Source organism: Hippocampus zosterae, chromosome 14, assembly GCF_025434085.1.
Source record: "Hippocampus zosterae strain Florida chromosome 14, ASM2543408v3, whole genome shotgun sequence".
Taxonomy (NCBI): Eukaryota; Metazoa; Chordata; class Actinopteri; order Syngnathiformes; family Syngnathidae; genus Hippocampus; species Hippocampus zosterae.
The window spans coordinates 20,948,266-20,962,029 of NC_067464.1; the positions used below are offsets into that span (position 1 = coordinate 20,948,266).

General features: G+C 41.4%; 1 protein-coding gene across 4 annotated transcripts in view; it reads right to left on the reverse strand.

Annotated features, from left to right (window-relative positions):
* The window catches only part of syt14a (synaptotagmin XIVa), a 68,130-nt gene that overhangs the window by 19,959 nt on the left and 34,407 nt on the right, over positions 1-13,764 (reverse strand). For all 4 annotated transcript variants that reach the window (XM_052085757.1, XM_052085755.1, XM_052085756.1 and 1 more), the window contains 2 exons: positions 8,914-9,066; positions 3,475-3,705 (listed from right to left, as the gene is read on the reverse strand). In XM_052085757.1, coding sequence (XP_051941717.1) covers positions 3,475-3,705; positions 8,914-9,066 — 384 coding nt within the window. The remainder of the gene's footprint in view (positions 1-3,474; positions 3,706-8,913; positions 9,067-13,764) is intronic.

Sequence of the window (13,764 nt, forward strand, 5' to 3'; positions counted from 1 at the left end):
ACACGGGAGGAAACCGGAGTACCCGAAGAGATGATCTTGATACCTGAGAAAGAAAATGCTAAATTTGCACCTATATTGTAGCTGGTAAGCTCTTTAATTGTATAGAGTGTGAGATATAATGTTAAATGTTTCAACTCTATGGTGGGAGATTGCTACCTTTGATCAATCATAAAAAAAATCAATACGCTTTTTATATAAATTTTGTAACTGACATTTGGTCCAGGAAATAAATAATTCCTGTCAACTACAAATGAAATGATCAACATATTCAAATTAATTGACATATAATAGAGATAGATAGATCGATAGATAGATAGGGAATGTGCATTAAAAGCAAAAATATGTTTTGATAAAGTGAGAACTGACCTAACTGCAGATTTATAATAATAATTCATTCATTCATTTTCCGAACCGCTTGCGGAGGGTGCTGGAGCCTATCCCAGCTGTCTTCGGCCAGGAGGTAGGGGCCAGCCAATTGCAGGGCACAAAGAAACGAATAACCATTCGCGCCCCCACTCACACCTAGGGACACATTTTGAGTGTTCAGTCAGCCTGCCATGCATGTTTTTGGAATGTGGGAGGAAACCGGACGACCCAAAGAAAACCCACGAAGCCACGAGAACATGCAAAATCCAAACAGAATGGCTGCCGTCCGGAATCGAACCCTGCACCTCTGCACTGTGAGAATGACACCCTAACCACTCGACCTCCGGGCCGCCTAAATTAATAATTATTTTTGATAATTGAAAAATTGTTCCGATTTTCTTTTAATTGTCGAAATGCTCGGAATTTCAGCTTATCACAATCACAGCTAAGGATCATTTTGAGTGTTCCATTGACCATCCATGCCTGTTTCTGGAGTGTGGGAGGAAACTGGAGTACCCGGAGAAAACCCACACAGCCATGGGGAGAACATGCAAACTCTACCCAGGAAAGCCGGAGCCAGAATCGAACCCAAGCAACTCCGCACTGTGAAGCCGGCGTGCTAACCAGTTGAACACCATGCAACCCGACAAAAATGGAGAATTATGGAAATGATTTAAAATCATTTGACCACAGGGACATGTTCAACAAAGGTGTGTGCTACAATCAGCATCACAGGTATCTTCAAATGAGGAATCAATTAGTCGGCCTATTTATAGGCTCATAAGTAGTCAATGTTCTGTTTGGTGACATGGCGTGTCCCACACTAAACATGAATAAGAGTTGTCTGAGGATATTAGAAAGAAAATGAGAAAACTCATTGAATGTATAGTCTGTCAGGACTTGTTCAGCCAAAATCCAATTTTTATTTATATTTAATAATTTATAATCAAAATCCTAAGGAGCATCTGTGGAAGGAGCTGAAACATGCTGGAGAAAGCACCTCTCAAACGTTGACAACTGAAGCAGTTTGTTAAAGAAGAGTGCACCAAAAATAACTGCTGAGAGGGCAGACGTCTTATTAAAAGTCACAAAAATACCTTGATTGCAGTGACTTGCCTCAAAATGTTACACAAAAATAACATGATGTTCAAGGAACCGTCATTTTTGTCCTGTTTCATGAGTTTCTGTACTATGGAGAGAGAAGAAAAATGAACTGAACCAAAATCTGTGACCGGATATCCAAGATGTGAACTAAACCATGTATTCTCCTTTTTACAAAAGAGCAATGTGTCATCCAGTGAAAATAATCAAATACAATGATGTCAGTTCTGCCTGTGAGAAATGAATGTTTCTTTGATAAATTAACATTCATTTTGTCAGTTGCCGAAATGATTGTATCAGGACATGGGTTTTGTCTACGATGTAAAAAAATATTGGTTTTGTTTTGATGTCAACTGTACCAATAAGAATGTTATCTTAATCTTTTAATCGAGAACAAACAACAATCTTTCACCGAGTGGTGATTAAGGATCAACACTCTCTCTGAAAGTTGTCATCTGACCCTTCTGATGTAGCAAGCAATATAACTACAATGTTCCAGAGGTCGTGGCCTTGAATCGGGCCCGGGCCTTCCTGTGGGGAGTTTGCATGTTCTCCTTGTGCCTGCGTAGGTTTTCTCCGGGTACTCTGGTTTCTTCCAATATTCCAAAAACATGCATGGCACATTGGTTGAACACTCTATTATTGTCCGTGGGTGTGATTGTGAGCGCAAAAGGTTGTCTATGTAAGCCGAGTCAAGTTCCCTGAACAGATGAATGAAAACAACACTGATCTAAATAGGCTAGAACCGTTTCTCCTGTGAAAAAGACCATGCGGAGTTTGAAATGTGAATAAGAAAATTCAAAAAAAAGAAAAACTAAAGAAAGGAGAATAATGCATACAATTGACTGTTTCATAACCCTCCCGTGGAGAGTGTGCTAAACGGGAGCTCCACTTTGATCACCTCTCGAAATCAAGTGTGTGTGTATATATGGGTGTACATTGTGGTTTAACTTTGTTTAAGAAGTTTATAATATTAATAATAATGCTCTTGCGACGCGGGGGCCCTGTCTCATTCGGCTGGGTCGTCGCAGTGCGTAGAGCCGATCAGCTTCACCAGGGTCCGCCAATGAGCACGGTCATGGGCCAGGTCCGCTGCATCATCCAGGGTAAGGCCCTGGTGTTTGAGATCCTCTCTGATGACATTGAACCATCTGGTGTGGGGTCTGCCGCGTGGCCTTTTCCAGCCGGCTGTCGCTGGATCAAATGAGAAGATGGCACGAGTTGGGTGTTCCGGGGGTAATCGGAGGAGATGACCAAGCCAACGGATGCGCCTCTGAGCGGCCAGTCGGGATGCAGGGGACTGAAGGGTATGTTTTCGGAGGTCTGAGTTGGAAACATGGAGGTGCCAGCTGATGTTCAAGATGGTTCTTAGTGACCTGCTGTCAAAGCCGTCGATCCTCTTGGCCTGGGTCTTGTTTAATGGCCAGGATTCTACACCATACAGGAGGATGGGAAGAACTGCTGCGTTATAAATGCGCATCTTGGTCTTTTGGGACACTGAGTGGTGGCGCCAGAGGGGCCGCCACAGTGACTACATTGCCGCGGCCGCGAGGGCGCGTCTGCGGTCAATCTCTGGCTTGAGATCGCCGCTGCTGGTAATAGTGGAGCCCAGGTAGATGATGGAGTTGACAAATTGCACTTCGTCTGTGCCAAAGATCAGGGGGGAGGGGTTGGGTCCGTCACCGATATACATAAGTTTGGTTTTCTGCCAGCTTACTTGGAGGCCCAGCTTTGCTGCTTCTGTTTGGTATATGGAGAGGGCACTGCTGAGGTGTTGGAGGGAGTTGCTGAACAGGGTGGTGTCATCAGCGTATTCAAGGTCGGTCAGGTGGAAGTTGCCGAGCGACACGCCTGAGACTTGCTCCCGGGCAAGAAGAAGTTTAATGTGGTAAAAGTTTAATGTGGTAAATTTGGAACGGAAGAAAATATATCAGTATAAATGAAGTGTTCAATGATGTATAGGCCAAAGTGAATTCGTGATCCAGATTGGATTTAAAATGAACTTACCTACATCGACTGAGGCGTCACTGCTGTAGCCGTCAAAATTTGACATCAGGGGACTGTACTTCTGTCGGTTCTCCCACCTGAACCGTCCCGCATGTTTGACATTAGCAGACACTTTGGCTCCACCTCTGAGACCTTGGGCACGACTGACCGCTTCTTGATACTGACCCAACAATTCGTCCTCACTGTCTGATGATGATGCTGCATTTTGGTGACCATCATCGTAAACCTTATCTGTTGTGAGAAGAAATAGGAGAAACAGATAAATTGTTATGCAAATAAATACAAGTGTGAGTCCCCCTAATTATTTGACGTGGCTGTTGCGACCTTCATTTTGTTTTGGTACCCTGTAATTCAGTCCGATATACTCTCGTGCAGTTGTACACAAGGAAACACAACAACAACAAACATGTTAAATGATTATCTTTTGGAGAGTGTCAATCCAAACGGCGCCTTATTCTTTGTGAAGAATTTGGATCCTTAACATAGCTTTTATAATGGATCTCATTAAATTAGTAAGGGTGGCCCGGTAGTCCAGTGGTTAGCACGTCGGCTTCACAGTGCAGAGGTACCGGGTTCGATTCCAGCTCCGGCCTCCCTGTGTGGAGTTTGCATGTTCTCCCCGGGCCTGCGTGGGTTTTCTCCGGGTACTCCGGTTTCCTCCCACATTCCAAAAAACATGCGTGGCAGGCTGATTGAACACTCCAAATTGTCCCTAGGTGTGAGTGTGAGTGGTTGTTCGTTTCTGTGTGCCCTGCGATTGGCTGGCAACCGATTCAGGGTGTCCCCCGCCTAGTGCCCGGAAACAGCTGGGATAGGCTCCAGGACCCCCCGCGACCCTAGTGAGGATCAAGCGGCTCGGAAGATGAATTAAATTAGTAACATCGTGGACATAAGGTGGCCTGTCTCTGCACACACTGCACACAATACACAATGCTAGCTAATTCAAGCACTGGAAATGCCCGAAAGAAAAACAAACAAACAAACAAACAAACAAACATACCACTGTGTATGAAGTAATAGACAATTAATGGGGAGTCCAATGATCATGTTGTCTGCCAATGTCAAAAAAGATACAACCGATTTGGGAAATCCTGATCCTTCACTCTGCAAGGGTGTCCGGGCTCTGCCTTAGCGATAGGGGAAGAAGCTTAATCATCCGGGAGGGACTTAGAGTTGAGCCACTTTTCCTCCACATCGAGAGGAGCCAGGTGAGGTGGCTCGGGCATCTGGTTAGGATTCCTCCCGGATAACTCCCCGGTGAGGTGTTCCGGGCACGTCCCACTGGGTATGACCCAGGACACGCCCAGCTGGCCTGAGAACGCCTTGGGATTCTCCCGGAATAGGTAGACAAAGTGGCTGGGGAGAGGGAAGTCTGAGTTTCCCTGCTGAAGCCGCTGCCCCATGAGCCGGACCCGGATAAAAGGAAGAAAATTAATGGTTACGGGATGGCTATAGTTTAAGGGTAATATATAACTGGAAGACAAGGTACTCAAAGACGAACCAACTCAACTTTATGTTTGAAAAGCTTCTGTATTTTTGTATGTGGAGTGAAAATTTTGAACAGACTGAATATTGACCTACAACAATGTCCAAGTATACACCACTTCAATATTTTGAGAAGTACAGTGAATAGGAAAAGCTTGACAATGATTTGGACAAATACTGGCTATATTATTATTATTATTGTTGTTGTTGTCATTATGTACTATAGAAGCTGACTGTTCAAATTATCTTGTTTATTATCAACTAGTGTAGGAATTCTAATATAAATCTTAATAATTAAAATGTTAACAACATCATAGCTGTCCTGTGAAAAACACGTATGTCCATTTTTGTTATTTTTAAAATCTTTACGTCGAGTTAATGTACGAAATGCAGTCACCCCACAACATAAACGAAACAAAATGCGTTTTCACAGGACTGCGGCAATATTATAGCTAAATTTAATATCTTAACAACCTATTTTTGATTTGATTTGTGGATATGGAATTGTACTGCCTGTAATAATGTAAAACTTGACACAATATTATATTGTAAAATATGGTAACAATGCATTAAAATAATAAAGAACTTCTGATTTATTGATGATGGAATTGAGGTGAAAGGGATACAAACAGAAAAGTTTGTGCTTCTTCCTCCACCTTTTTGAATATATGTTGTTGTTGACCGCTGTTTTCACCTTCTTTTTTCTATTTGACCTATTGTTGTTTGTTTATGTTTGTGTGAATTGTCTTTTGTTTTTTTTCTCACAAGTGTACTTGTGAAAACAGTTCTTATATTTTATTCATTTTTTAAATTATTATTTATTTATTATTTACATTTTTTAAATGTGTCCAATAAACACAAAGAAATGAAAAACAGAATCACATTTAATAGAATTGAAGAGGAGCAGTACTCGTTGAAGGACATATGAAGAAGTCTTAATTATGGATGGAACAATGTATCGTATTTGACTGGTGGATATTTATGCAATATAAACACTCAATCAAAACTTAGCATTCATACACATTGTGAAAACCAGTAATGTTGTTTCATGTTTTTTCCAGCAAGAGGCAGCAGAGCTCTAAAATGACTCCAGTGCAATATAGACGCTTAACCCAAGACTGAAAAAAAATTGATAAAAATTAGGTGTTTACTTTTCTTAAAATACATAAGTATAGACATTATACCGATATATATATATATATATATATATATATATATATATATATATATATATATATATATATGTGTGTGTGTGTGTGTGTGTGTGTGTGTGTGTGTGATGATCAACGCATCGAATCATCATCTACCCGAGGCTACACCTCTAAAATGTGCCTTCACCAGATGCACTGCATGACAGTGAGAAGGATGATGTCACGCCTTTGTTGGGTCCGCTGGATCACTTGGGATTACAACTTGGACAGATAACATTTTACCTCATGTTACACCAGGAAATTTAATGAATCATGGGTGGAATTTATCTTGCACAGCGTCGCATCCATCCATCAATCTATTATCCGATCGGCTTATCCTCACAAGTCTCGCCGGTGAGCTGGATCTTATCCCAGCAGTAGGTGGGGGACACCCTGAACCGGTTGCTAGCCAATCGCAGGGAACACACAGATGAACAACCATCTGCGCTCACACTCACATATCGGGACTATTTAGAGCAGGCGTGCCCATTACGTTGATCGCGATCGACCGGTAGCTTGCGGATTGCTCCCAAGTGAATTGCGAGGGGTTTAAAGGAAAAAAAACAAGCAAGCAAACATTTATGTGTCTCCGTGCATGTTCGTAAAATATTTTTTGTGTTAATGCACACTGCACCAGAACCATCCTAACAGTCTCACTTTTACAAAAAAGTATTTATTTAATAAAATAAAATAAAGCAGGTCACCTTTAACCTACGGAGGTGCGTGACCTGCGTCACCGGAAGTTGTTAGCGCTCAGCAGTCTGCAATTGCAGCTTGCGATCAGAGCTGCTGCGATATTGCTTTTATTATTATTATTATTATTATTATCAGTCAAAGTTCGTTTCACGTAGAATTCACCGATGGCAGTGGCAAAAAAATGACAATCGGAGGGCCGAGAGAAGCATTTCAAAACGTACGCATGAGCTACTATAGTTAACAGGCTGCAAAAGTGCGCCGCATGCATCCGCGTCAGGTCTCCCGCTCAGGCAGGCAGGAAATTCTTTTCACAAACTAATCAACTCTTGCATCTAGTTTATTTTTCTGTTTCATTCATCTTAGGGGCTCATCATGGCATGCGTGTGCAAGTGCGAGCGTATGCGCACGTGCGCGGCAACGGGTCGATCGCGGCAGGTTGGTTGATCGAAAAGGTAATCGCATCCATCCATTCATCCACATATATCCGATACTGCTATAAAAAAAAATTAAAGCAATTGATATGGCTGTCAAAAAAGGTATTAGAAACTCAATTCTTGTGATTCCTGGGGGCACAACAAAGTAATTGCAGTCACTCAACATCAGTGTGAACTGTGCATTCCTAGTGGCACACAGTGAGAGGAATGGGTGACTCGTGGTGAGATATCCTTACAGAACAACTAAGAACAACTTAAATTGAAGTTTCCCAGTGGATTCATACACTGGAGAGCCGTCTAAAATAATTATCGATTTTCGAAAAGCTGGACTCTAGCTTATCGGCAAACCCATGTCATGACAGTGAGGACAAGACATCAATCCATCCATCCATTTTCCGATCGCCTTATCCTCACAAGGGGGATGCTGGAGCCTATCCCAGCTGTCTTCGGGCAGTAGGCGGGGGACACCCTGAACTGGTTGCCAGCCAATCGTAAGGGACGCAGAGACAAACAACCATCTGCGCTAACACTCACTCCTAGGGACAATATGGAGTGTTCAATCAGCCTGCCATGCATGTTTTGGGAATGTGGGAGGAAACCGGAGAACCCGGAGAAAATCCACGCAGGCACAGGGAGAACGTGCAAACTCAACACAGGAAGAGAGCCCTGCACTGCTGCACTGTGAGGTCAACGCGCTAACGACTCGATCACCGGGCTGCCTGAGAACAAGACAATGATATACATTGTAACATCTATGTCACAGGTGTCAAAGTCAAGGTGCAGGGGCCAGATCTGGCCCGCCACATCATTTTATGTGGCCCACGAAAGCAATTTAAGCATGCCAACTTCCATGATGCTTACTAAAGTCTGAACCAAAATTTCAAATTGTCATACATAATGTCATAATTACAATGTTTGAACAATCCATTATTCTTGACTTTTGATGTCAAAACTAGTTATCTATCTATTCGTTGTTCGCTGTGTAATATGTGGAGGTGGTTAAACATTGATGTGGTTTCACAAAATTCAGATTCAGATTCAGGAAACTTTCGGAGTCGGAAAAAGGTCAAAAGGTCAAATTCAGTCATAACGGCCCTCCAAGGGAAACCGTAACTACAATGTGGCAAAAATGAGTTTGACACCCTGATCTACCTGTAACAAAGGAATTTTAGGACCGTTCCATTCTGACACGAAAGAGGACTTTGGTGGGCGTCGTACGGAGGAAGACAAAGATAGCGATCAATGACTTTTCTGGGAGGCAACTGTTGGCTCGCCGTGTTCTGCATTGTTTGAGAAGAAAGCCTGTTCACGATCTTTTAAGGTCCAGTAATTACATTTTTTTTTTAATTAATCTCATGTGACATGGGATCTTCCTTTCTACAGTAAATAGCAACTGTTATAATGTGGATATTCACGGCTACTAAAATGAAGTAGCTAATATATGTACATATATATATTTTAAATGGGTAAACATAGCTGATGCGGTTTTAAATCAGATGGGCTCTGTAGTCCAAAATTATGGTATTTATAAATGCTACAAATTAAATTCTACACACGGGGAGCTGTGTGATTTGAAAGTAATTACAGAAAAGTGTTCTCAGCAATGCACAATACACATAGAAGGTGTCGTTCACCTTGCAATCCTGTCTTTTTCTTGAAGTCATCAAGGCACTGAAGGCTCCCTGCATTCTCGAGTGTCAACTTGTTGTTGAAGTACCAGAAGAGAAGAGTCATGAGGATAATGAAGAGCCCGATGGCTGTCAGAAATCCAAGCACCTCCGGAGAGACTGCGAAACACAGCAATACATTGATTTCATTTGAGTAATAAAATTGGACATCCGCAGGACGTAATCGCGCATGTAATAAAAAATGTCAAAATACGATATCCCGATTCTTTGTAGCGGATATTCATATAGAGTGGACGCCCGCAATTTGAGGGTGACAGGCACTGGGCAAATGCAATGGAAAAAATAAAATCTACAATTATACTGTATATACAAGAATATTTGAACTTAGCATGATATTATATTACTTAAAAATGTGTATATATATATATATACACACTATATTTTTTTAAAATTATTTTTCTATAAGCCTTTTACATGAAAAAACAGGGTTGGCCCCCAGAAATACAGTTTCAAAACATTTGGAAAACAATAATGGGGGGAAAAAATGTGAAAAGGTCAATCCGCGGGTGCTCACCTGCAAGTAAGCCGGAGTCCCCTGTATTGTATTTTTTTTAAACAATTATACATTTATTTTTCATCCCCTTGAGGTACCCAGCTGCCTTTGGGCAAGACAAGGGTTACAACTTGGTCACAAGTCAAGATCACTCTGACATATAATTGATTCCACCGAACAAGCATTCACACTTAAGAGGAAACGTGACAAGATTTCCCAGTCTGTCAAAATACGGAGGCTGGTTGGAATGGCCTCTTCAACCCAAATACAACACACCAAGAATTTTGAAAATCAGACAATGGGTTCCAGAGAAAATGCTGGTTTGTGTGATATTGCCAAAAATAACCAGCTCAAAAATCAACCTCAAATTAAAGTAAAACACTATAATTTTTTTTTTCGTGACATTCTCCTTGACTCTTTCGTCTTCTACTCAGGGACCACCTTCTCTGACAGGCTGACAAATTTCAGTTAAAAATATCCACCAACTTCTCGCCCAGGCCAAAATTCTGAGACTTTCAATGGGTCAAAATTATTGTGAGACAGTAATCCCTCATTTTTCGTGGTTAATTGGTACCAGACACCCCCCAGCGAAAAGTGAAAAACCGCCAAGTAGTATTTGCTGTAGCTGGACGGTGTAGCTGAGGTTTTTGATCTTGGAGAAAAACATGGTCATGGGTTGCGCTATGTTGTATGTAAAATAGGTAGGTTTAGGGTTTATTTTTTTATCAGACAATGGTCTTTTTTTTCATGAAAAAAAAACGATCTTACAATTTCGGCTATCTCTTCAGCCTTCACCTTGGCTGTCAGGGTCATGGCTTCCTTGTGTGTCTTGAAAACAAAAAACAGCTGAACGGACCGGGAAAGGTCAAGGCTGCGAACCAAATCCCCGCTGCCGCCATTGAAGCAATGTGTCCCTGTTGACAAGCGGGCTGAATTGCTTCGGCAGGGGCAAGGAGTTGGAGGGCAACTTAATGAATCAAAAAAAGTTATCGCGAACACAAAACTACATTACCGTATTTTCCTCACTAAAAGATACACTGGATTATGAGGCGCACCTTCAATGAATGGCTATTTTGTACGTTTTTTTTCCCATACATTAGACGCTTCACATTAAAAGGCGCAATCTACAATGCCTCCACTGGATGGTGGTACGCTCCTTCCATTTAACTCGAGAGGCGTCCGTTCAACTTGAGAGGTGTTCATGACCGCCTCTGAAAAATGTAAATTAACTATTACTGTACTTAAATGAAACGCACCAAAACAGAAAATCAAGCGAGGAAATCACAAAATAAATTGTATATGCCACCTACAGAATTTATTTTGTTATTTCCTTGCTTGATTTTCTTCGTAGTTTCATTGAAGTAATAATTAATTAGTTTTTCAGAGGCAGCCGTGAACGCCTCTCGAGTGGAATGGAAGAGAAGGCACGGAGACGGACAAAGACATACAGTACCTGTATTTTCTCAGACTGTGAAAACCATTAAAGTCTGAAGTAGAAGAACAAAATAGGAGCTGCTGGAAAGGCAGCCACTCTCGCGGCGCCATCTTGAAGTCAAAATAATACAAGATGTCAGTCATAGTTATTTATTCCTTTGTTGTGTATTTACAAATTATGAAATCCCAATATAAATTTGTAAGGGGGGGAGGCTATAGAATTTATTTTGAGATATCCTTACTTGCTTTTCAGTTTTGATGTATTATTTTCAATTTTTGTAGTTTCATTGAAGTAATCGTTAGTTTCCGTTTTTCGGAGGCGGTCTTGAACGCCTCTCGAGTCGAACGGAATAAGGCACGGAGACAGAAAGATGTACCTGTATTTGTTGAGTCTGTTTTAAAAAATTAACACCACAGCTCTCCTTATTTCGGAGCTACAACACAAACGTATTTAATAAAGTAGCGTTCACTGAACCAACAGCAAGTTAGAACATTGGAAGCATGTCTCCAGGAAGGAGCCATCTTGGAGTCAACGAATTACCGTAACGAATATACAAAAGACTCACTCGGTGAGCTTTTAAGAAAATTGAAGACTTTTTGGTGCGCCCTATAGTGCGGAAAATATGGTATGTGTAGTAGTATTACTTTATGATACAGTATGCGATACAGTCAACAGACTGGCGATGATGCGCAAGCAGTCAATGGGATAAATCCACTTGTGCTCTCATTGGTCGATGTCCCGCCGGGAACCAATCATGCGCTTTGTTTGAGTGGGCATGTACAAAGTCACGACAAGGAAACATCTATTGCACATCAACATGAAACAACACGTCTTTCTGCATTCAAATAGTACCTGATTGACTTTTTATGAGGAACCATAGCACAAAGATATTACCTCAGTAATCAGAACCTTTCCTGCATGTGAAGAGTAAAAAAAAAAAAAACTAAATGATTACATAATCAGGGGCAGAGCCAAACATTTTCCAGTGGAGCGGCCATGGTGACATAATGACTCACTGATCAATGGCAATAAGTGGAAAAATATGATGAAAATGCAGTGGTGGGCAGGTCAGTCTCTCAGTCATTGTGCTCAGGCCGGCCTACATGCGTGGGCCCAGTTTGTCAGTCGTCTGCGACAGTCGATCGGCGTTGAAATTGGGCTTACTACGCTCCACGCAAGTGCAGACACAAAGTGTGAAATAAAAGCCATATGGGAAAATGTCTGTAGGAGGAATGTCTGCTTATGCAGCACCTGCATGTGACATAGTAACAGTACCGTAATTAGATTTGAGAAACTGGTTAGCTGTCACTGATGACTCGGACAGACTGAGCCGGCCTGAAATAATCACAGCATGATGATTTTTTGCTCTGTTTAGTTTATGTTCTCTCTCAGAATTGTTTTTTGCCTGGCGTTTTGTAAAGAACTGATCCAAAGACGTTTTTTTTGTCGGCTTTTAACAATCCTTCAAAAATGTCCAAGGCAAACATCAGCATGGTGAGCGATCGCCCTTCTGGTGAATGCTTTTTTCTGGGGATTCACATTACGTAAAACTCCCACAACGCCTCATGGTCCAAGGAGTGAATGACGTTGATGCTGCATAGACACATATCTGTCTATCTGTGTGTAGATAGACAGATATGTGTCTGTGCATAGACGCATGCGGTAGAGGTCCCTCTTAGCCAATGGGATGCCAGGAAGATGCTCAGTAATAGCCAATGGCAGAGCAGCTGTAAGTATGATGCGTTCAGGAAACAGACCATACCAAATTTTTACCTTTCGTATCTTGAAATTTCTTTCGTAACAAGAGGCAATAATTGAGGTGTTTGAAATTTGAAAATTTTGTATAAAGAGACATTCGTAAGTAGAGGTACCACTGTACTAGTTAATGCATTTTTCTTTGCTTAAAAAAAAAATATTCTGATTTCTTAGTGTTCTTCGTTTGAGGTTAAATCCAAATGTTTACAGTCTTCAGCAAAAACAAATAAAGTTGCCTCACTCTTCCAATCGTTTGGAGAATAATTCTTTTTTTTTCTGAAAAAGGCTCATTGTCGTGATAATGAACTGTCAGAAGGAACTTTAAACTTAAAGAGATCAAATATTGATCATTTCCTGGTGAGTTTCAAACACTGCACACAACTAAACACGGTAATCACGCAGGAGGTTTAAGGCAAACTAAATGAACTGAATCTAGGCTCAGATCGTTTTGTCAGCCTTTGTACTTGTGTTTCTTTGTTACATATTTCTATTGTGCTTCCTCCATTTTTTCTTGTCTGCTTGGAGACCGTTGCCATGTTGAACATCAAAATGAGGGGAAAAAAAACATTTCACAATCATAGACACCCACATTCTCTCCAGGCAGGCCTAAGCACTCTCACCAGCACTGCTGTACACACTCCCACGCATGTTCAGAGGGGACGCTTAAGCATGATGCCAATGCACTGAATTAAACAGACCCAAAACCATCAAAACTAAACTATAAAAACAAAGCAATTTAATAGAACAACAAAAAAGAATGTACATCTTGGAATCAATACAACTTGAATGCTTCAAACATGGCGTACAGTCTGTTGCCATCTTCTATGTCACTACTACAGCAAAAACTTCAATTGTGATGTTTTATTCATTCGGGTGGCTGGGGCTTTTGCTAAAACTATTGCTATCTTGGTTCAACAGCTATAAACAAGTCCATACACCTAGCAGCTACACCAGGTAGAATACGCCTGCTCCTTTTTGGCCCATATAAGAAGCTGGTTGTACAAGTCCCAGTGCCCACAGACTGCCACAATTATTTTTCTCCTTCATTGTTTGTCCATTTTTTACTTGCCGTGTTTGCGCTGTGTATGTGACGAAATAGCACAATCTCAAAGTT